The sequence below is a fragment of the Megascapheus bottae genome, chromosome 10, assembly GCF_031878675.1.
Source record: "Megascapheus bottae isolate mThoBot1 chromosome 10, mThoBot2.hap1, whole genome shotgun sequence".
Taxonomy (NCBI): domain Eukaryota; kingdom Metazoa; phylum Chordata; class Mammalia; order Rodentia; family Geomyidae; genus Megascapheus; species Megascapheus bottae.
Genome location: NC_143518.1, coordinates 21,971,472 through 21,996,062, shown reverse-complemented (window position 1 = coordinate 21,996,062; position 24,591 = coordinate 21,971,472). Strand labels below are relative to the sequence as shown.

At 40.8% G+C, this 24,591-nt stretch overlaps 1 protein-coding gene and 1 pseudogene across 3 annotated transcripts in view; one reads left to right on the top strand and one right to left on the bottom strand.

Moving 5' to 3' along the window:
- Nucleotides 1-1,246: 1,246 nt before the first annotated feature.
- LOC150057700 (N-alpha-acetyltransferase 50 pseudogene) lies at nt 1,247-7,491 on the bottom strand (annotated as a pseudogene).
- Nucleotides 7,492-7,508: 17 nt separating this feature from the next.
- Nucleotides 7,509-24,591, top strand: part of Axdnd1 (axonemal dynein light chain domain containing 1) — a 72,378-nt gene continuing 55,295 nt past the window's right edge. Inside the window, exons 1-8 of one of the 3 annotated variants that reach the window (XM_090340337.1) lie at nt 7,509-7,558; nt 7,894-8,091; nt 8,743-8,915; nt 10,328-10,431; nt 15,147-15,273; nt 17,815-17,900; nt 19,629-19,685; nt 20,409-20,511. In XM_090340337.1, coding sequence (XP_090196463.1) covers nt 8,001-8,091; nt 8,743-8,915; nt 10,328-10,431; nt 15,147-15,273; nt 17,815-17,900; nt 19,629-19,685; nt 20,409-20,511 — 741 coding nt within the window. In that variant the 5' untranslated portion in view covers nt 7,509-7,558; nt 7,894-8,000. Of the gene's footprint in view, nt 7,648-7,672; nt 8,092-8,742; nt 8,916-10,327; nt 10,432-15,146; nt 15,274-17,814; nt 17,901-19,628; nt 19,686-20,408; nt 20,512-24,591 lie in introns of those variants that run through there. The other 2 variants (XM_090340336.1, XM_090340338.1) reach the window with 2 other exon arrangements.

Sequence of the window (24,591 nt, the reverse complement as noted above, 5' to 3'; positions counted from 1 at the left end):
AGCAATGGAACAATGGGCAGGAAATGAGTAATTCAGACATCTCTCATCTTTTTTTTTTTTTTTTTTTTTTTTGCCAGTCCTAGGCTTGAGCTCAGGGCCTGAGCACTGTCCTTGGACTTTCTCAAGGCTAGAGCTCTACCACTTGAGCCTCAGCACCACTTCCGGCTTTTTTCTATATGTGGTACCGAGGAATCGAACCCAGGTTTTCATGCATGCTAGGCAAGCACTTTAACCACTAGGCCAGACTCCCGGCCCCGACATCTCTCATCTTACAAAGTTATCAACTTGTCAGAGATTCCCTATATGCCAGAAAATGGTCTGGCACAAACCAGAACTGTCAGTACAGGAGATCACAGTGATATTTGTATTATTAACACTATACTTCTAACCTCTCTCCAAGGATAGAAGCAATTAGTTTAACCATTCCTCTTACTCCAAATTCTTTTTTTTTTTTTTTGCCAGTCCTGGGCTTGAGCTCAGGGCCTGAGCACTGTCCTTGGACTTTCTCAAGGCTTGAGCTCTACCACTTGAGCCTCAGCACCACTTCCGGCTTTTTTCTACCTATGTGGTACTGAGGAATCGAACCCGGGTCTTCATGCAAGCACTTTAACCACTAGGCCAAACTCCCGGCCCCCTTACTCCAAATTCTTAAATTCAATATTATAGGCACAAGAGTAAAGCAAATCTGGGATATAATCCAACAGAAATGCAACAGCATAGCTATGTTATTCTTAAAAATACTGTCTATTCTTTTCTCTATAACCAAGCACTCAGTGGCCACACTTTTAACAACCCATATTAGTTGACAATAAATGCATTTTATTGTACAACAAGTCTGTCTAAGCTTTCAGGATTTTTCAATATGTCCAAGAGAAAATAGGTGCTTATTTAGAGGTACTGACCTATAATGACATCAGCTTTTAAGGTTAGACATTGCCAGGCCTACTGAAACAAAAATATAAGAAAAACTCAATCACAATGAAATTTCTTCAGGTCAGTTAAAGGCCGTAACTCTTGCTGGCATATTAAAAAAATTAATCTCACCACTTACACTTCAAAAGTTAATGCCTCTAGGAGCCATCAGTAGCAAGAAAAATAAATCTAACAACCAGCCTACTATTGAAAAAGCAATTTAACCAAATACTTAGATAAAAATATAACACTACCTAGACTGTCCCATCCATTAGAGAGGAAAAAATTGTTTTAAAAACTTAAGTTTATTATTTCTTACAGGGATTATGAGAGTGCTCAGAGGGACTAAAGATGGAGTGAAGGCAATGTCTAGGGTTTAACATCCCCCAAATCAAGTCTTTACAAACCCCAAGTACCCAAAACACTACACTTGTCTACGAATTCGAAAATAAGATATTGCTACTGCTTCATTTTATCTTTTGAGATCAACATTATTTGTAGACTCTGACCTTCAATATAAAAGCAGGACATAAAATCAGCTTAAAATTTCCAAGTCATCTGATACTCAAATTTTTGGGAGGATACATCTTATTAACTGACACAAAACAGATCAACCTTCTTCCTTAATGTAACCACCTCACAACAATAAGAGAACGGAAACAATCCAAACATGATTTAAAAAAAAAGTCTGTGAAAGTATTAAACTTTTAGAAGAAAAGCAAGAAAAACAAGAATGAGGGAGAAAGCTTAAAGGGGGAGGGAATCAATGGGCCTCTTTTATTTGGCGACAAGCAAGTGCAAGAAAGTTCATATGAAATTCGTTTAGTTGTCTGTCTTGTGCATATCTGCATTCTGAAGAGAGGGGACTTTGAGGTCTTTCTGAAGCACATGAGCATCTGCAGGCTCTATTCTCTTATAGTAGTTCTTCTTTGTCTCAATAATCTCAAAGCCAGACTTCCTGTAGAAGTCAATCGCTGATTCATTACTGATCTGGACATGCAGATAGATGTTGTCGAAAGTGCCATCTTTTTCATAGATGTTTAAGACATGATTTAACATTTTTGTTCCTAATCCTAGTCTTCGTTAAGGTGCAAGACATCCTAGTGTCATGATGTGAAGTCTCTTCTGATTCTGTGAATGATCCACCCTACAGCATACTGAACTGACAGCTATATCACTGAAATAGGCAAGTTTTGCTAGCTCGACAACCTCCAACACATCTTTGTAGAATTTGTCATTGTAGCTGACCGGGAAGATGTCTTGGTTCAGTCTCTTCAACTGTTTAATATAGTGTGGTGTCACATCTCCCAGCTCGATCCGGCCTTTTATCTTCCCCGCCTGTTGAGGCCGTCTTCCTCGCCGCCCCTCTCCACGCAGTCATCCTCTCCGCCCTTCTCCGGGGCCTTCGCTTCTCCACACATGCACACCCGGGGTATTCGGCTCCCGCCTGCCCGCCTGCTGCCGCCGCCAACCAGACCCGCTGCCGCACTCCATGTGTTTCTTTTTTAAAATGCTCATAGTAAATTTTACATTGCTACATCTCAGGCTTGAGTGTGCTGCAGGGTGTGTTCCTGGTCAGGAGCTGCTGCACCATGCTATAGTGGTGTGTTTGCTTATTGAAGTACAGCTGACTTGGCTAGTTCCAAATACCTATGAAACAGATGGTTCACATGCCCTACACATGCATGTACTTTGCTTTTTTTTTTTGGTGGGTCATGGGCCTTGAATTCTGGACATGTCCAGCTCAAGGCCTACTGCCCTACCCCTGGGGCCTGGTCGTTGTCCCTGAGCTCTTCAGCTCAAGGCTGCCACCCTACCCCTGGGGCCACAGCGCCACTTCCATTTTCTAGTGATTAATTGGAGATAGGAGTCTCAAAGTCTGGTCTGGGCTGGCTTTGATCCATGATCCTCAGATCTCAGCCTCCTGAGTAGCTAGGATTACAGGTGTGAGCTACCGTGCCCAACTTTGAATTGCATGTGTCATTATGCTATTGCTGGGCAGAAAGAGAGATAGAGCCCTACTCAAGGCTTTGAGCCAAGGCAGCAGCTCCTGTGTCTATGGCTACATCTAGTGCACGGAACTGTGGTGGTCTGGGAGAAGAAAGCCTATAGAAATCAAAAGTTGGTTTTAAAGCGTTTTCTGTAATGAACGATGCCTTTTCTTACTCATTATTCTTGGTTCTTTTCCTGAATTTCTCTCTCCACTCCCTTGTAATGTCTAATAACCAGTTTGAGTTTAAAATATGATCTATATTAGCATTAGTCTAATCTTTTATACTTTAAAACATATGCATATACAAGATTACAAAAATACCACATATGAGGATTGTGGAAAAATAAATATATCTGGAGAAAAAATTTAGTGTCTATTTTAACAGTAACTTATCGTGTAATCACTATTTTGTGTGCCTTTCAATGCTATTCAGGTGATAGTAGGGTTTGAACTCAGGGCCTTTGGCCCAAATGTGCCTTTCCTCATTTCAGGCAGCTTTATGTCCCAAAGAGAAGAAAAATATTTTTTTTCCAAGACAACGAAGGGAGCAATTGGACAGGTTACCAAGAAATAGATAAGGGGCTCAATGTGACTTTATGTCAAGAAAAGCAGTGACACAGTTATTAGCCATCTCTGTTGTGCTCTTTCCTCACTGTTTGATTCAAATTTATAAAGCAGTTTATAACTATAAATTATAAATCTTGGTCAATGCCCTGAGCATTTTTGCACAAGGCTAGGACTCACTTGAGCCACAGCCCTACTTCCAGCTTTTTGGTTGTTAATTGAAGATAAGAATAAGTCCCTTAGTGACCTGCTTCACATGAGTTTGCCTCTTCTACTCTTCCTTCTGCCAAGTGGGACACAGTTCTTCTCTCTAGAGGATAGAGCCCTCAAATAACAGGAACTGCTGTCACTTTGATCTTCCACTTTTCAGTCTCCATAGTATGAGAAATAAATGCCTGTCATTTCAAACTTGTCAGTCAGATATTCTGTTACAGCAGCACAAATTAAGTAAATACCATTCTCCCAGGAACCTGTTAGGCTTAGCAGTTGACATTTTTCCCATAGAAGCACATACCAGGCAAGAAGTACTATATACTATAGCTCCCTCTGTCTCCTAACTACCCATCATTTCTGCAGAAATACACCGTGACTACTTCTTTCACTAAGTGGTTATTGCCACTGGGGACAAAGACACATGTGCTCTTTTTGATTTTTTGGTTGGCTGTGGGACTTTTAACTTAGCCTGGGTGCTGTCCCTGAGCTTTTTCACTCAAGGCTAGTGGTAGTGCTCTACCACCTTGAGCCATATCTTTGAAAAGTTTCTAATTAGGCCTGGCAGGAGGATTACGATTTTATGGACAATCTGGGTAACATAGATCCTATGTCAAAAAAAGGAAGATTAATAATTTGTTCTTGCTACATTAAACACACAGACCAATGAGTTTATACTTAGCATCCTTCAGGTAGCTTTGAATAGACGTGTGTAGACTCCTTGTAAACATGCTTAGAAAGTGAGTTGGCAAAAGTGAGTTTTGCTGCAAAAACACTTCCGCCAGCTCAGTGCATGTGTGGTGGCTGCACTGACTTTGTTCTGGGATACTTTCTGTGAAGTCCTGGAGGACTCCAATGCTCCTTAATGATAAGTAGCTACAGAAATCTGGGCCCCCTCATCCTGCCCCCGCCAAGCACAATAGGTCTTATTTCTGACTCTGCCACTTTCCCTTCACTGTTTTGACTTTTCTAGGTAGGGCAATTCTTACCTGCTCATCTTAGATTTTGCTGTAATATTATTCATATCTATCAAAGACTTCAACAATTGGTTATTATTACTACATCTTAGGGTTCCCTAAGGAGAACTCTTCCCCAAGGATAGCCATTGCCCTTTTAAGTGCTGATTGTCCTCTGTTCTTGTTTGTGTTCTCATTATCCAGTGCTTTCCTGAGATTCTCAGACCCATATATCTATAGTTATCTCCCATTTCCCCTCAGACATCTGGATAGTACTGACAAGTCAGTATGTCCAAAGGACATAAAAATCTCTCCAAAGCCCTTCCACAACTTGGTCTTCATGTTTTCCCCAGTTTCAGCCAATGAATGATATGATTGCTGTTGTGCAGGATTAAAAACGGGAAATAATTATTTCTTGGACACAAGGTCTTGCTATGTTGTCCAGACTGGCCTTGAACCACTGGACTTCAATGTTCTGTCTGTGTGTTCCAAGTATCCAGGATTATAGGTACTTGCTTCTATGCCCACAAGAGAAGTAACACTTGAAGAAGTAACTCTTCACACTACAGATCCAATTATTTTCCGTTCCTACAAGGTTTCATTTGCTATGATGTATTTCCTGAATGTGTCCACCTATGTCTATTTACTTAGATTTTTTTTGAACAAGGTTAACATGAAAGATTTGTTATTCTGGTGTTGTATGAGTTGATGGGTTCTTGGCACCTCTGAAGTTTACTACAGGGATTGTGGTTTCAAATGATAATGTGACACCAGTGTGGAGGGAGAAAGGTAAACTTTGGGGGAAATACTATTTTCTTTTGCCTCCTTACAATTACACCTATCCATTCTGATGATCATAAGTCCTTAAAATGAACTACATATGAACTCGATGATGCTGTATATGTGTATTTTAATTGTTAGAATTGTTAGGATGAAATTGTTAAAAATGGAGCAGATGACAAAAAACTCCTAAAAAGTAAACTACAACCTAGTACATGGGGGGAAAAAGTGAACCCAAAGCTAGGTGTTGGGCATAAATACTGTGTTCACAAGTAGCTTTACATCTTCCCTAACTAGGCCATTGCAGCTAAGTATACATTTTAATCTTGCAGAAATGATTTACCAGGAGTTCTTGATAAGCATTTGTAAATATCTCAAGAGAAAAACATTTGAACAAGATATGAATGACTCACATCTGTAATCCTAGCTACCCAGGACGTTGGAACTAGGATAATGTTAGTTTGAAGCCAGCTGGGGCAGAAGAATCCAGAGATTCTCATCTTCAATTGACTAGTAAATAGCTGGGCTGGAGGAATGTCTCACATGATAAGAGCAACAACCATAGGAAGGCAGCAGAATAAGGGCATGAGACTCTGAAACGCAAGCCCCAATAAATAATCTCCATCTAATATATTTATTCAACAAGGGAAGCCGGGCACAGAGGCTCACCCTTGTAATCCTAGTTACTCAGGATGAGATGTGAGGATTGCAGTTTAAAGCCAGCCTGGGCACTAAAGACTGTGAGACTCTTATCTCTAATTAACCACTAGAAAATCGGAAGTGGCATTGAGGCTCAGAGGGGTAGGGGTAGCCTTGAGCTGAAGAGTTCAGGGACAATGCATAGGCCCTGGGGCAAGGTGGTAGCTTTGCACTGAAGAGGTCAGGCACAGCGCCTAGGCTCACAGTCTGAGCCCCACAATGACCAAAAAAAAAAGTGTGTGTGTGTATATCTCAATAAAGGAGAATAAACACCTCTAAAAACAAACTTTCTTCTCTGTCTCCTAAATAAAAGTACCTGGGAGATTCAGACATATAGCACCTATGCCAACTAAGGAAATTTGGTTTCTGGGCATCCCAAATTTATTTTAAAAATAAGACATAACCACATGCTGGTGGCACACACCAGTAATCCTGAGATCTGAGAATCTCTGTTCAAAGCCAGCCAAGGCAGACAAATCTGAGACTCCAACAAACCTCCAAACAGAAGTGGAGGTGTGGTTAGTGGTAGACACCGGCCTCATGTGAAAAAGCTAGGCCTTGAGTTCAAGCTCCAGTACCTGCACACACATGTACATACAAACCACATCATAAGTTGATCAAAAGGCATGCACCTTTTCAGACTTTGTGTGTGTGTGTGTGCCTGCCTTCTGAGCTTTACACAAAGGACTAGGCCCTTGGCATAGGCCCAATGAGGATATGCCTCGTTTTGCTGAAGAAAAGCTATAACCTTACATAATTAGGCTAAGAAGCAAACGCATTCTATGACAAATGTCACAAATTCGGATGGCATGGTTGCCCTGATGCTGCACGTAAATTACACTGTCTACAAACCTCCCTGGGTTTGGACCCTTTGGCCATATTTCTCATTGCAATTACTCTGGAATCCCGAGCCTTAGTTCTGTTCAGTACAAAACAGAACTCTTGATTTTCAGGCCGCACACTGAAGGTGTCTGTCCAGTCACGAGGCTCTGCACTGATCAATATGATCAACTCACAGGGCTTTCTTCTCTTCTGAAAGTTAAGCCAGTTTCACACACTGGAGCCGCACAGTCCTTGGTAGCATCCTTTCCCCGAATTTGGCTTTCGGAAAAATCCCTAAACGGACGAAGAACAGGCTCGCCTGCCCCGCCTACAGCCTGAAGCCCCTCACTGGGAGACGCGGCCTAATTTCGTGACATTTGCACACCATGTCTCTTCTTTATTGCTACCGAACTCCTGCTGTGACTCATGACACGCTACAAGTCCGGGAGAGGGTCGTATGGGGCCAGGTTTCATCCCTGAAATTCCGCTCCTGCAGGCACCACCACGGACAGGCCCACGGAGGGCGGTCCGGGCGCAGGGGTCCTGCGTTCCCATGGCGACGCGCGGGCGTTCCGGGACGAGGTGGGGCGGCCCGGTGCCGGGCGGGAAGCGCGACTTGCGGGTGCAGGCCGCGCGTATCCGTTTCTCGTTGGTTTTAAGGGAGAAAGGATTTTTTTCGTCCAGCCCAAGCCCCGAGTCTGCGGAGCAGAAGTGCGTCAGGACATTATTTGTGGTGCGGACTGGGGACCTGTCCTGAGCCCTTGGAACCGGCCGCGCACCAGTGCCGGCGGTCGGTCGGTGGGGTCGCCTCCCCGCCCTGCGCCCCCCGACGACACACCCAAGGGTTCCCTCCTTCCCCGAAAGGAGAAAACCCTTCGAGGAGTTCCGGACCCCGACCTAAACTTAATAAGTCCTTAGCTGGTGTCCCGTTGTTCCTTTGTTTTGTCTTTCCTGTAGGACTGCGGGGCATCTGGAAAGTCCTCGTTCAAGGCCGATGTAGTTCCTAAGTTAACTTTCTCAAGAATATTTTCCTTTACGAAGACTACAAAGAGCCATTGTTTATTATGTCTCTTCCGAAAACTCCCACCACATGGCTGCATTCTGTATCAACATCTGACAACAAAAAAGCAAGAAGTGTAGATAAGGAAACAATAGGTAAACTTCAAGGATGCTGCGACATCAACTATCCTGGCTATTAGCAGAATTCACCATTCACCGTTTTTCTTTTCCCCCCAAGTCCTCCTGGGGCTTGAACTCAGGGCCTGGGCACTGCCCCAAAGCACTCTACCACTTGAGCCACAGGGTCACTTCCGGCTTTTTCTGTTTATGTGGTACTGAGGAGTTGAACCCAGGGCTTAGTGCATGCCAGGCAAGCACTCTACCTCTAAGCTACATTCCCAGCTTCTGGTTGGTTGTTTTTATTTTGTGTCTTTTCTTTGGGGAAGGGGATGAATGGAGTGAAACAGACTCACTATATATCCCTGGCTGCCCTTGATCTCACTCTCCTTTTGTCTCAGCCTACTAAGTGCTGATATTACTGGTGTGAGTCACTATGGCAGGCCATTCCGCATCTCTTCATCTGAAATTCAGGGTACCGTAATTATGTTTTCCTGACACACTTGTCTAAATAAAACATCGTAAGTTTGTACAGTACTTTTTGAATCAGAGTCCTGTTTGTTACTATTCTTGTCCACTAGAAGCCATCTTTCTGTGTGGTAAAAAGATACAGATGAGGAAGACTAAGAAGTTCCATTTAATTCTCCAAAATACTACAGTAAAAGCTTTTCTTTCCCATTACTTTCTTAGGACTTCCTGAGCTAAAAGAGAAAAAAAATAATGTGGATGGTTTCAAACCCTTTCCCACTTCTCTCCAGAATGAATCAATCCCTGAGGAAGTTCTTCTTTCTCTAACCTATGCAGCCAATGCTGGCCCCTGTCCTGAAAACTTATTGCCTCCTAAGAAAACTAAGACTCCAAAGGTGAGTATGTATTTACATAGAACTTTTGATATATATATATATATATATATAATGTTTTATATTCCAGACAGTATTAAACTTTAAAAATAATTTCATGAAGTGGAAGTGTTGTAAGAAAACAGAGAAGCCAGTGGCACTGTGGCTCAAGGGGTAGGACAGTAGCGTTGAACTGAAGAGTCCAGGGACAATGCCCAGGCCCAGAGTTCAAGTCCCTCAACTGACTCCCCCACAAAAAAAAAAGAACAAAGTCTCTATAAAAAGAAAAAGGGGAAGTCGGAGGCGGGCCAGGCATTGTGGCTCACCTCCAGTAATCCTAGCTACTCAAAAGGCTGAGATCTGAGGATCACAGTTTGAAGCCAGCCAGGCCACTAAAGTCCATGGGACTCTTATCTCCAATTAACCATCAGAAAACTGGAAGTGGTGCTGTGGCTCAAGTGGTAGAGTTCTAGGCTTTTTAGAAAGCCCAAAGACAGTGCTTAGGCTCTGAGTTCAAACCTAGGACTGGTAAAGAAAAACAAAAAGAAAGAAAAAGAAAACAAAAGCCACATTTTGAGAGGTTGAATTTAGAACCTGTATTGGGGTGCCTGGTGGTCTGTGGCAGCTCCTCCAGGCTCTGAGGTCACACTATCTTCTTGCTCTTTCCTACATAATCTTTCTTCCCTTACAGCTGCTGTACCCTATCCTAGAGTGCAGTCTAGTGGTTTGGCTTTCCCAAAAAAATCTTTTCTGACTGAACCACATGGCCAAGTCCTTTTGGCAACCCTAACATGTGGGAGAGGCCAGTGGAGGTGGGTAGACTACTGAAGACAGGAATGTGGGCGGGATATGTTATACTGGAATTCAATCAGATACAGAGAAGCTACATTTTGAGAGGTTGAATCAGGAGTCTTTATTAGAAATCTAGCAACTGCAAGTGGACTCATGTCATTTCATCCTCCGCCCCACCAATTGCAGTCCTGAATGTAGCTAGCACAAAGCTCATAAAAGCAAAAAACACGATTGGAGGTGGGAACTACACCTCAAAAAAGTGTTATATATAAGGCAAGAAAACTAGGGGAACAATCAAGGACATGCCTTCTGGAGAAAACCTTAGGAATGGAGTAAAAAGTCCTCATTATCAAGACTCCAGGATGGTGGTAAGAATAAGATGGTGTTATTTAAACCCAGTATCCATATTTCAAGTGCACTGATGCATATTCTGTGAAATTAGGAAAATTGTCTGGAGAGATAAACTTAGGAAGGGTGAGGGAGAATGATGGAAAGGGTGACATTGATCATTATACTTGTGAACTGGCATTTTGAATAGTAACGTCTTTGTATGACTACCTAAAGATTAAAAAGAAATAGAATTAATTCTATTTGACTAGTGTCCCCTCTGGACTTTTCTGAATGTTTCCTTTTTTCCTTCTCAGGGTACCCTTCCACGTGCGGTAGATCATGTCTGGCAGCATCCGATTCGAAGGAATAAATTCAAATACTTGATTGATCACCCTGTCTCCCTAACCGGAGCTGGGAGGTAAAGAAGGAGGAGGGTGAAGTAGATACAGATAGTCATTTTCTCATTTTACATGATAGCCTTTGGAGGGGAAAGATTGGAAAAATTATAGAATCAGGGATTGTGAAATTTACAGTATGTACGCTAAATCAATACAATCTGTAAGGTAAAGGATTACCTTCAGGAATTAAACTGATTACTATCAGTATAATATCTGTAGGTTCTAACCATCCATACTTTTAAATTTGTCAGGGTTTTTGCATGCTTTTGTAGTTTGCTCTTGTACTCTTACTTCTGTTGTATCCTACCAAAAGGGACAATATTTAGTGCTTCCAGCATCTTGTCTGTGTAGGTGTTTTGTTTTGTTTTGTACATCATAGTGGTAACATAGCTTCTTGATATGGAAAACGTTGATATGGAAACCAGGACTTGATTACTGCTTCTCTTCAGAGGGAATTCATCAACATTACACAGCTGTAAACATGTTTCATATCAAATCAGTGAATACTGTTGATTGTTTTTGTATCATTCCTGAGAATTTTCTAATTGTTAATATTTGGAAAGCTTCTAAACTTTGTCCATTTATCAATTTAGTCCCTTATGTCTCTGCTCTCCTGTATCTTTCACAAGAGTAGGCTGTTCAGTCTTTTTGAAATTATTTTCATGATCTATAGTGAGTGAACAGTGGACTTGTGGAAAAGAGTTTGTAAATCTCTAAAGGGCTATTAAGTATGGGGTCTGACTACTCAGCTGTGGTAGATCTAGAAAGAATGGCTAGAACTTGACAGATGGACTTTTGTGTCCTGGGACTTTACTTTTCAAGTACTTTATTATGTGCCTTTGAATAAAGGCTGTTATTGGTAATAATTACTAGTTGTGAGATATTTGACAGGCATGGTGCAAAATGGAGGCTGAGCTGGTCTGGGTCTAAATAGGCTCATGAGTATAGGGCAGAATTAAAGGGCAATGGAGAGTCTCTTGAGTTCATGGCTCCAGTACCCTATTGTACAAGTCCCTGCCCCTGCCTCTAGGAATTCAGGCATGCCTATCATCTGAGGGTGGGACTTCACCTTCATCTACCAAAAGACAAGAGGGCGCAATGCCAGGAATTTGGCCTAGTGGTAGAGTGCTTGCCTGGCATGCATGAAGACCTGGGTTCCATTCCTTGGTATCACATATATAGAAAAAGCTGGAAATAGTGCTGTGGCTCAAGTAGTAGAGCTCTAGCTTTGAGAAAGCCCAAGGACAGTGCTCAGGGCCCTGAGTTCAAGCCCCAGAACTTGCAAAAACCAAAACCAAACAAAAAAACATGGCACCAGTTAGTAGACTCAATTCCCTGTCATCCATCACATTGCCAAGATGGGGCTAGTTAGACTCAATGTCTCCATTTCACTAGTGTTGATGAAAAGATAAGGTACAGAACCACACAAACTGTTACGTTTTGTCTGTAACTTAGGATAATAAGTATATACTACCATGCCTGGGCATTGGTTGAAATGAAGTCTTGCCAACTCTTTTTTTTTTTCCTTTTGTCTAGATTAGACTTGAAGCTCAGTCCTCTCATTCCTGCCTCCCAAATAGCACTTACAGCCTCGAGCCACCCCTACTAGCTGTCCAGCATTTTTTTTTCTTGTCCAACATTTTTATCATTGCATGGTTTTTCTTAAAAAAAAATTTTTTTCTGGGCAGTGGTGGCTCATGTCTGTAACTCTAGCTGCTCAGGAGGCTGAGATCTGAGGATCACAGTTCAAAGCCAGCCCAGGCATGAAAATCTGTGAGATTCCTATCTCAAATTAGCCACCAGAACATGGGAAGTAGCACTGTGGCTCAAAATGGGAGAGTGCTAGTATTGAGCTGAAGAGCTCAGGGACAGGGCTCAGGCCTAGAATTTAAGCCCCATGACCCAAAGAAGAAAAAAAAATGATTTGTCTTTTTTTTTTTTTTTTTTTTTTTGGTAGGTTGTGGGGCTTAAACTCTGGGCCTGGGTGCTGTCCCTGAGCTCTTCAGCCCCAGGCTACTGCCCTACAGTGGTGCTGCTTGAGCCACAGCACCACTACCACTTCCCATTTTCTAGTGATTAATTGGAAATAAGAATCTCATAGACTTTAGTGCCCGGCTGACTTTGAACTGCAATCTTCAGATCTCAACCTCCTGAGATGCTAGGATTGCAGGCATGAGCCACTGCTCTCGGCTAATTCTGTCTTCTTTATCATTGACAATTTAATGGGTAAAAATTAGTTTGTCTGTGTTATTTTAATTTATCTTTCTCTTAAAATGCATGAGTCAGCAGTGTTCTTGGTTTGCTTAAGCTCTATTTGCATTTGTTTATGAATGTTTTCATTTGTTTAAGAGGTATTTGTGTTTCTTTTTCTGGAAATTGCTTAGATTGATGATCCATTTCTAGTTATAGAAGACTTTTTAGGAATTTGGTCTTTTTGTTAATGATTTGACCTAGAAATATATCTTCTCATTTTGTAGATTTAACTTTTTGAATTTGCCGTGGGTGGTTTTTGTCAAGTAAAAAATATGTGTATGTTGGCAGTAGAGTGATAGCCTTTAGCTGAAGAACTAAGGGACAGTGCTCAGGCCCAGAGCTCAAGCCCCACCACTGGCAAAAAGGAAAAACAGAAAAAAGCTGGGCACAATGTCTCATGCCTGTAATCCTAGCTACTCAGGAAAGCTGAGATCTGAGGATCATGGTTCAGAGCCAGCCCAAACACAAGTCTGTGAGCTCTTTAATTAACCACCGGAAATTTGGAAGTGGCATTGTGGCTCAAGTAGTAGGGCAGAAGCTTTGGCTGAAGAGCTCAGGGACATCACCCAGGCCCAGAATTCAAGCCCCATGACTGATCAAAAAATAAAATAAGGTCAAGAGTGTGGCCTAGGGGTAGAGTGCTGGCCTAGTATGCATGAAGCCCAGGGTTCAATTCCTGGAACCATATACACAGAAAAAGCTGGAAGTGGCTCTATGGCTCAAGTGACAGAGCGCTAGCCTTGAGAAAAAAGTGTCTAAGGACAGTGCCCAGGCCCTGAGTTCAAGCCCCAGGACTGGCAAAAAAAAAATATATATATATATATGTACATATGTATATGTATATATATGTATATGTATATATATATATATATGTAAACTGGACAGGGAATGAGGGAATGTGATTCAAGTAGAAGAACAGTTGCTTAGCTCATTTAAGGCCTTGAATTCAAAGGCTATACACAGATTTTCTAGCCTTTTCTGTTGTAGCCAGAGATGTGAGCAGTGGATGGGAATTGCTAATGATTATTTAGGGAAATTCATCATCAGCTTTCTGGAGAATGAGTCCAGGAGAGAGGTATTGGCAGAAATCAAATGGCAAGGAAATTTCACAGAAAGTGGTGAGAGAGCAGCAGTGCATGATGACAAAAAGGTTGTGTGTGTGTGTGTGTGTGTGTGTGTGTGGTGTTGAAATTTGAACTTAGGGTCTCAAACTTGCCAGGTAGGTTCTCTGCTATTTAAGCTAACTCCCCAGCCCTTTTTTGCATTAGATATTTTTTCAGATAGGGTCTTGCTTTTTCTCAGACTGGCCAGGACTGTGAACCTGTTAACATTTCATCAATAGCTGAGATGGCAGGTGCATATAACTGTGCTCACAATTTTATTGGGACTTTAGTGGAACTTTGTGCCCTGGCTGTTCTTGAACCATTCTCTTTAAAATCTCTGCCTCCCAAGTATCTAGAATTACTGGCATGAGCCACTATTTCTGACTTAAGGAGCACTTTTTAGAAAGAGAAAAGACCGGGGGTGGGGAGAGGGAAAATGGGACAAAAACATGAGAAAGGTAACCCCTCTATATGTTACCTTGACAATAAGATTCAATTTAAAAAGGAAAGAACTACTCAGGAGGCTCACCGTTCAAAGCTAGTCTGGGCACTAAAATGTCCGAGACTCCAATTAATCACTAGAAAATGGGAAGTGGGGCTGTGGCTCAAGTGGTTGAGTAGTAGCCTTGGGCTGAAGAGCTCAGGGACAACACCCAGGCCAAGGGGCAGGGTGGTAACTTTGAGGTGAAGAGCTCAGGGACAGTGACCAAGCCCAGAGTTCAAGTCCCATGACCATAAAAAAAAATGAAAGAAAGAAAGAAAGAAAGGAGAGAAATAAAGAGAAAAGACTTATTATGACCAAGAGGAATGTTTTAGAAACTATAGTGAATAAAGGGGCTTTGGCCCAGTGAGTTTGGCCTAGTGGTAGGGTGCTTGCCTAGCATGCATAAAGGCCTGGGTTCGATTCCTTGGTACCACATACATAGAAAAAAAAGCCGGAAGTGGTGCTGAAGCTCAAGTGGTAGAGCTCTAGCCTTGAGAAAGTCCAAGAACAGTGCTCAGGCCCTGAGCTCAAGCCCAGGACTGGCAAAAAAAAATTATAGTGAATAGAAGAGGTCTCCTAGGTGGAGGACCAAGTGGAATCAAGCATGTAAGTGAAAGAAGGAATACCCATGGGAAGAGACTATGTCCTACTATGAGACTGAAGGCAAAGAGCTTATGAGGTGAATGGAAATTGTATGTAGAGAGAGGAAGAACATGAAGGGAATTCATGTCTAATGCCTCAGTGAAGTATGAGGTTCTAAGGTAAGGAGGATAGTTTGCCTAACTTAAAAGGCCATTTTACCCACTAGTAGGCTAGGTAGGAATCTTATCCCCTCCTATTTAGTCAAATCAGAAATTTCTTTTTAAAATACTTTTCTTTATTTCTTTGTTTTTAGGGATATTTCTTTTCTTTATGATATTAAATATGTAAAAGGAGTGGCTAAGGAGAGTGAACTTTGTCCCCCACGTGAAGGCCCAGGCCAGTCCATACAGTCACAAGATGGTGTCATTGTGCCTCATAAGGTAACATAGTTGACAAATAACGAATAATTTTTCCTCAATATAGCAATAATTCTGTAACAGTCTATATTATTTTTCTGTCTTTATAGTGCTCTCCAAATCTCTCTGTTTTTTGTCGTAGAAATTTGAACTCAGGGCTTCATGTTTACTAGGCAAGCACTCTAGCCCTTGAGCCTCAGGCCCCTATCTGTCTGTCTGTCTGTCTGTCTGTCTGCCTATCCCCTCCTCTCCTCTTTCCTTTCTCCTTCCTTCCTTTCTTTCCTTTTGTTGGTACTGGGACTCGAACTCTGGTCCTTACATTCTCACTTGGCTTGCATGTTAATAGCGAAGTACTCTATCCCTTGAGCCATGCCTCTAGCCATGTATTTTTTTGCGGAACATGAGGCTTGAACTCGGTGTGGGCTCTGTTCCTGAGCTCTTTCAGCTCAAGGCTACTGCCCTACCCCTGGGCCTGAGTGCTGTCCCTGAGCTCTTCAGCTCAAGGCCACCACCCTATCCTTGAGCCAAGCGTCACTTCCTGTTTTCTAGAGATTAATTGGAGATAAGAATCTCAGGTCCTTTTGTGCCCAGGCTGGTTTTGAACTTTGATCCTCAGATCTCAGCCACCTGAGTAGCTAGGATTACAGGCATGTCACCTCGTATGTCTTAGCTCTATTTTTTTTTTTCCTTAAAGAGTATTTATTTATTACTATCCTGGGGCTTGAAATCTAGGCCTGGGCTCTGTCCCTGAGTGTTTTTGCTCAAGACTAGTGCTCTAGCACTTGAACTACAGTGCCACTTCTGCCTTTTTCTTAGTAGTTTATTAGAGGTAAAGTTTATTGGAGATATGAGTCTTACAGATTTTCCTGCCTAGACTGGTTTCAAACCATGATCCTCATATCTCAGCCTCCTGTGTATCTAGGACTATAGGCACTACCAGTGCCTGGCTAAAAAGAGTTTTTGGTAGGGAAAGTTCAAAGATATTTTTGATTTCTGTATGCTTTGCCTTGTATATAAGTCTCTCTCATCTGGGGAGGGGAAGAAGGGTCTTACAGAAACAGTGGGACAAAGGGTGAACAATTATTCAGTGATACTCACTAGATACCATGTTGTAAATGAACTATATAACTTGGGGTGGGGAACAGGGGGGCCTGGAGGAGAAAAACTGAGAGAAAATGAGGAAAGACATGACACCGCTCAAAAATATATGTACTCATTCCCTGGCTTATGTAACTATAAACCCTCTATATATCACCTATACAATAAAACTTAATAAAATAAAATAAAATAAATATGGCAAAAGAAGTAAAAAGGACATTTTCAACCACTTTTCAAGTCACAGTTATCTACTTTAATCAGTGTGAGAGATTAAATATCCCTTTTCTGTAGGAATCCATATATAAAGTTGTTGTACAGTATGCTTCCTACTGAACTTAAAAAGCAACAAGTTAGAGCCAGGTGCCTGTGCCTCTTGCCTGTAATCCCAGCTACTCAGGAAGCTGAGATCTGAGGATCATGGTTCAAAGCCAGTCCAGGCACTAAAGTCCGTGAGACTCTTATCTCCAATTAAGCACCAGAAAACCAGAAGTGGTGTGCTGTGGTTCAAGGGGTAGGGCTGTAGCCTTGAGCTGAAGAGCTCAGGAATAGTACCCAGGCCCAGAATTCAAGCCTTACAGCCAACCAAAAAGAAAAAAAAAGCAAAGAATTAATGAATGAATACAGATGGAAAATATTTGAAAAATACTTGAATTTGTACTGAGCTTTTCCTTGTCATTTATTCCCAAAATTTTACTTTATATTAGCAACCTATAGATGATTTGAAGTAAATGAGTGGAAGTGTGTAGGCTACCTCTAAAAACAACATCATTATATACAAGAACCTGGATCATCTGCAGAGTTGGGTAATATGTACGGGGGTCCTAGAACCAGACCACCCCCAGACAAGAAAATTATACTCAAACTAACATAGTCCTCAAGTTCATGGGTTTTTTGTTGTTGTTTTTGTTTTGTTTAGTTTTGGTTTTTGCCAGTCCCGGGCTTGACCTCAGGGCCTGTGCACTGTCCTTGGACTTTTCTCAAGGCTAGAGTTCTACCACTTGAGCTGCAACACCACTTTTGGCTATTTTCTATGTATGTGGTGCTGAGAAATCGAACCCGGGTCTTCATGTATGCTAGGCAAACACTCTACCTCTAGGCCAAACTCCTGGCCCTCATGTTTATTTTTAATGTGCACATTTTGCTTAAAGTTTTTTTTTTTTTTGTCACTTGTGACCCATGTTACTAATGTTGTTAGGGTTCAAGAAAAAATCAACTTAGTAAGTGGGATCTTTTGGGGAAGAGAATTAAGACTGTGAGACTTAGAGCTGTGGTTCAAGTAGAGTGCTAACATTAAGCTCAGGGACAACACCCAGACCCTGGGCTCAAGCTCAGTACTGGTGTGCACATGCATGTGCATGCTCATGCACACACACGCACACACACCCAAAACAAAACAAAATTAGGACTTGTATAAATTCAATTTTTTATCATGTATTAACAGGATAATTTTTGTTTGTTTGTTTTAAGCCAAAGACATTAACAGATACTTTGATTCCTGAAGAATTTCATATTGTGTCAAGTACAGGAGTTTCAGGCTTAGAGTGTTACGATGAGTGAGTACCATGGTATATAATGAGTACTTCCCCTGCGATTTCTGGCTGTTCATGCATAGAGGAGCCCCTGGGCAGTACACTCATGTTCATGGGTTCCTAATTGCTCTAACACAACTTCAGAAAGATGTTAGAGTAATGAGGGGCTGGGAGCGAGGCTAGTGGTAGAGAGCTTGCCTAGCATTCACCAAGCCTTGGGTATGATTCCCCAGAACCACTTACACAGAAAAAGCCCAAAGTAGCACTGTGGCTTAAGTGGCAGAGCGCTAGCCTTGAGCAAAAAGTGTCTAAGGACAATGCCCCGGCCTTGAGTTCAAGCCCCAGGACTGGCAAGAAAAAAAAAGTAATGAAAGCGTTGAAAATTACTAGTGTAATGTCTACTTCTCTCATCCTAGTTACAAAGGAGATTTAGGTGGGAAGTCTACAATCTAAGACCAGCCTTAAACATGAGACCCTAATTGGAAGAACAAACCCTAAGAAAACTAAAAAGCAATAAAGAGCTGAAGCCTTAATTCTAGTGGTGGAGTGTTTGTCCTGAGTTCAAGTATTGCCTCTGGTTAAAATAATTTTCATAATTGGATTTTCATGACAATGAAATCTGAAGTTTTGTAACTTAAACAAAAAGTAGAAAATTCTCCTTAAATAATTTTGAAACATTGAACGCATAGACATTCTAAAAAAGGTATCCAGGATTTCATAAGACATTCTGCACTTTTGCAGAGGAGTCAGATTGTTTTCATCAGTTCCTATTTATGGGATCCAGCATCTTGTCTTTTATCTTCTGACACAACAGTTGGCTGTTTCAAAGTAAAAAAAAAAATCTGGAAGTTTAGGATGAAGTTTTAGACTAAAGTATCCAGTTCCTCTTTCTCTAGATTTTATCCAATAAGTGTATCATACAGCATTTCCCATATTTTTGCCAAAGACAGCTAAATGGAACTCATTCATTTTTTTTTTGAGACAGGATCTCATTATGCAGCCTAGGATGGCCTTAAACCCTCCATCCTCCTACCTAAGCATCTAATATGTTGGAAGTATTGGCATGAACCACTACACTTGGCCCTCTGTCCTACTTTTGAAAAGGTTGAAAAGAGAGTTAAAAAAAATGAATCAGGGAACTTTTATATTTTCACATACCAGGGAATATGCCTATTTTCTTTTACCTAAAAATGCTTAAATGATAAATATCATTGTATCTATGTCTGTAGATGTCTGTGGTTAGTTATGTATAAACTCGTATGCAAATGATAGACTTTTTTGATTGCCTCCAATCATGTTAATTTCATAAGGGCTTAAGTTTACCATAAATCATTTTCTTAGGAAATACTTTTAGTGAAGAATAGTACTTAGAGGGCGGGGAGCATAGCATAGTGGTAGAGTGCGTGCCTAGCATGCATGAAGCCCTGGGTTTGATTCTTTGGTACTACATACACAGAAAAAGCCAGAAGTGGTGCTGTTGCTCAAGTGGCACAGTGCTAGCCTTGAACAAATAGTGTCCAAGGATAGTGCCCAGGTCCTGAGTCCAAGCCCCAGGACTGGCCAAAAAAAAAAAAAAAATCAAAGAAAGAATAGAAATCAAGATTCTGAGTACCAAATGTGCTAATAAACACATCAGAGTATTTCCTTTCCTCCTCTTCCCTTTTTTTCCCCTTACTGCCTTCCTTTTTTGAGGTGCTGAGGATTCCCAGAGTATTTTCCTGAAATAATAGTTACTTCTGTTGTTCATTGTAGCAAATATACCACTCTTCTCACAGACAGTGAAAACAGACTGTTGCTCTTTCCATCTATGTAAGTAGTTTGTTTTTAAAAACATTTTTAAGAAAGAATAAATTGTGTGCACTTATGTTTCTTTTTTGATAATTTATTAAACAAAAGGTATATTTTATGAAACAAAAATATTAAAATTGTAGAAAGGAACCAAGACCATAAGTGTCTATGCTGTAATCATCTGCAGTGGTTCCATGTATCTAGTTATATTCTGATTTACTTAGTGTAGTGTTTATGTGATATGAAATACTTTTAGGTTCTATATTTAACCATTAGTATTTCTCCATTTTCCCCAGCTTTCCATTATTTCTTTTTCCTTTGTTCCTTTTCTTCTCTCACATTATAAGGTAACCACATTTTTCTGTGTTCCTTCTACCCTACACAGTAGTTCTATGAAATGAGGGGAGAATTAATTTCTTTTGAAAAAAGAGGAGCATTTTATTTTTATTTTTAACATTTTTTTCAATGATATCTCTGATATCCCATTGGATCAACAGCTACAGATTGATGCTTTAACCATTAACAGGTCTCTCCCTTTGAGAGCACCTGTACTTTGTTAGAGTATGCCTCAGCTTTTCTGCTTGTCTGTTTTCCTGTTTACTTAATAAAGCTCTGCCAAGTTTCCTTACCATTAAAAAATGCCATTAACATTTCATAGATTTGCTTTACATGTACTATGTTCTTTTAATTTGTGGATAACCTGGGAAATGCTAATTATATCAGTTTGCCATCTTAATCTTACAGGAAACCTAATAAAAGAGTTGAAGTGATCCAACTGAATGATGTGATGGACTCAATGCTAGAGAGAGCTGGTGCAGAAAGTCAGGAATACAAAGGACCAACCAAGGTAACTAAATCAGTACAACTCAGTGGTGAGGAGTCGGTTCTCTGGTAGCAGAGTGCCTGGGTTGAAATCTTGACTCTACCATTTATGAAGATTGTAGGTTTTTTTTTTTCCCAGTCGTGGGGCTTGAACTCAGGGCCTGGGCACTGTCCTTGGACATTTTGCTCAAGGCTAGTGCTCTGCCACTTGAGCCACAACACCACTTCCAGCTTTTTTAGTGTATGTGGTACAGAGGAGTCAAACTCAGGGCTTCATACATGCTAGGCCAGCACTCTACCACTAGGCTATACTCCTGGCCCATTGAATCTACTGTTAATTAATTAATTAGCTAATTAATTAATTTTTGCCAGTCCTGGGGCTTGAACTCAGGGCCTGAGCATTGTCCTTGGGCTTTCCTCAAGGCTAATGCTCTATCACTTGAGCCACAGCACCAGTTCTGGCTTTTTTCTGTGTATGTGGTATCAAGGCTTCATGCATGCTAGGCAAACACTCTTGTCACTAGGCCATGCTCCTGGCCCAATTCTACCACTTATTAGCAGTGACTTTGGGCAAATCATTTAATGTTGTTCTGTCTCAATGTCTAAATCTGTAAATTAGAGATAAAGGAATAGGTTTATCCCTTCTTTGTAGGGATGTTTTTAGATTAAATGACAGTAAATATATAGGGCTGGCATGTGGCAAACACTATATAATGTAATTAGTATAGTTATGCATGGATTAGTAATGATACACTCTGAGTTATGCATCTTTTAGGCAGTTTTGTCTTTGCATAAACGTTACAGTATCTATGAGGCTGTAGGTATGGCCTATTATGTTACTATACTAAATACAGAAGATAGGAAGTGGTTGTGTATGTAAACATAGAAGGGGACAATGAAAATAGGAATTTTTCAGTTCCAATTTAGTTTTTGGGACTATGGTTATATGTGTAGTCTGCTGTTGATTGAAACATTGTTGTGTGGCACATTAGCTACATTATAACTATTTTATTGAACATGGGGCACCATTGATTGCATAATCCTTATTTATTTATTTATTTGGTAGGTCATGGGGCTTGGACTCTAGGCTTAGGCACTGCCCCTGAGGGCTTCAGCTCAAGGCTACAGCCCTACCCCAGGGCTTGGTTGGATGTTGTCAGCTCGAGGCTACTGCCCTACCCCTTGAGCCACAACTCCACTTCTGGTTTTCTATTGGTTAATTGGAGATAAGAATCATTCTTTAGTGCCCAGACTGGCTTTGAACCGCGAACCTCAGATCTCAGCCTCTTGAGTAGCTAGAATTACAGGCATGAGCCACCGTACCTAGCTCCATTATTTATTTATTTATTTTTCTTTTTTTCTTTTTTTTTTGCCAGTCCTGGGCTTGAGCTCAGGGCCTGAGCCCTGTCCTTGGACTTTCTCAAGGCTAGCACTCTACCACTTGAGCCTCAGCACCATTTCTGGCTTTTTTCTATGTATGTGGTACCAAGGAATCGAACCCGGGTCTTCGTGCATGCTAGGCAAGCACTTTAACCACTAGGCCAAACTCCCGGCCCCTCCATTATTTATTTTTTAATTGATCTAACAGCCATACAATGTTCATTGAGTATAATGTGATATTACAATATATATAACACATATATTGAATAATATACATGTAATGTTCAGATCAGAGTAATTAGCCCCCAAAATTGATCATTTCTATAAACTGGAAGCATTTAAAGTTCTTTCTACTATTAATTACCAATTTTAGTTACATAGATACAGAATATTAGATATTAATCCTCCCATTCAACTGCCACCATATTTTCTATCTCTTCTCTATTCTTCCCTTCCTTCCAGGTTCTCAGTTTTTCATAGCTTTAGTCTCCTCTTTAGTTCTACGAATTATGTTTATCTTCAGTGTCCACATATATGTGAGAACTTGTAGTATCTGTGCCTGCCTTATTTTATGTAATGTGATGTTCTCTGGGTTGATCTATGCTGCTGTACATGACAGAAATTCATTGTTTCTATAGCTACCTAAATAATGTTCAGTTGTGTTATTTTTTATTCACTGATAGAGTCTTGGGTTGATTTTATATGTTGTCTGCTATCTAGTACTACCTAGGATGAATAGGACTAGTTATACTATCCATGTATACTATTCAAAAATCTAGTAGAAATAGTACTTCAGTGAAATGTGGATCTCTGATACTCTGATTTTCTTTTCTTTGGATATATGCCCAGCAGTGGAATTGCTGGATCATATGTTGGCTCATTTTCTAGGTTTTGAGGATGCTCCAGACTATTTTCCATGATGGTAGAGTAATTTACATTCCACCAACAAGGTTAGAGCTCCCCTTTCTCAAGATCCATCCAGCTAGGATTTACTTATTGTTATGAACCATTACAAAGACCCTGCCATGCTTTTTTTTTTTTTTACCACGTGTACCTTTTATTTTGTACTTAGTAAAAACTCTTTCAGTCTTTATGAGGATTATAACAGTACCACCAGCTACATAGTTTACCAACAAGTTTATAAACTCATGGTCCAGAGACTAGCAAGTTCAAGAGCATGGCATTTTGTATCTGGTGAGGCCTTCATGCTGCTTCATGCCACGATGGAAAATGAAACAAGAGATCTCAAGAGACTGAGGAAGAAATCAAGCTGAGCTCATCCCTTTAATAAGAGATCCATTCCCACCATAACTTAGTAACTCCCTAGAAAACAGCATTCGTCCATTCATGAGGGCAAATCCCACAGGATGTAATCATCTTTTATTTATTTTTTATATATTTTTATTGTAATTAATAGAAGGGTTACATGATATTTGCCAGATAAATGGTGCATTAATTCCCATACATTGATACCCTTTCACATGTCTTGGTCCCCATTTCCCCTCCCCCACCCCTCATCTTGTTCCCCCCCCCCCCTTCCCTATCCAATTTCAGATAACCAAATACAAATATATCTGATATATCAGGTAACAAAGTGAGATAGTGTAACAATATGAGATAACCAAGGGACAGTAGAAGTGATGAGAGATAACATAGTACCTAAGAGCCCACTCCCTTTTATGTGTGTGTGTGGCGGGACTGAAACACTTGAGCCACATTTCCACTTCCAGCTTTTTGGTAGTTAATTATAGATAAGAGTTTCAAGCACTTTTCCTGCACAGGCTAGCTTCAAATTTGGACCTTCATCTTTCTGCTTCTTGAGTAGCTAGGATTGCAGGTGTGAACCACCAATGCTTTGGCTTAGGGCCCACCTTTTAATGTTTTTCTGTGTGTGTCATAGGAAATATGTTTTATAAGCACATACACCAAACTGAGCAGGGGAGAAATATAGTAAGGATTAAGATGAGCTTTTTAAAAAATACTTTCACAATGGCAATTAAATTTTAGCATGCATTGTGAAGGAGACATTCAAATTATATCATCCACTTCATCCGATTGCTTGTGTCATACTCTATTTGTTTTATTAGTCTCTTTTTTCAGTCTTCATATGCCCAATTTTGTTTTTCTTTGGACCATTTCGGAGTATGTTGAAGATAATCAAACCTCTTTTTTAAAAATCAAGTATCTTAGAGTTTATTCCTATAAACAATAACTATCTCCCAATATCCATAGTTAAAATTTATGTATTAGTTGTCTCTATAATGGCTTTTTATAACTACTTTGCTCCCTGGTAGTGGAAAATGACTTTACTGAAAGTAATCACCTTTCCCCTGATCACATCTTAGAACTGTCCTTGTAACCATCTTCAATGAATCATCTCTTAGCCCCGCCCTCTCCCCCAATGAACATACCATGCAGTTTTGTAGAAGAGAGTCTAAGGCCAAGGCTACATCTGATGCTGACACCTCTGATGTATACAGATGTTGTAGAAACCTTGAAATTTCTCATTCAAAGTAACGTTGCTCACCCATCCTGCCTCCATCTCACTCTGCTTCCATCTTCCCCCTGACTTCACTCCTTCTGTCTAATGTTTAAAAAGACCTTAGTTGTAAGGGAGGCACACTGTTTCCCTTTCAGACTTGGTTGCCCTTCCCAGGCTTTCCTCCTGAATAAAACTTATTGGTCTGTTTTATTCTTTTTCTTTTCCTACATCTAGTCCAGTAAC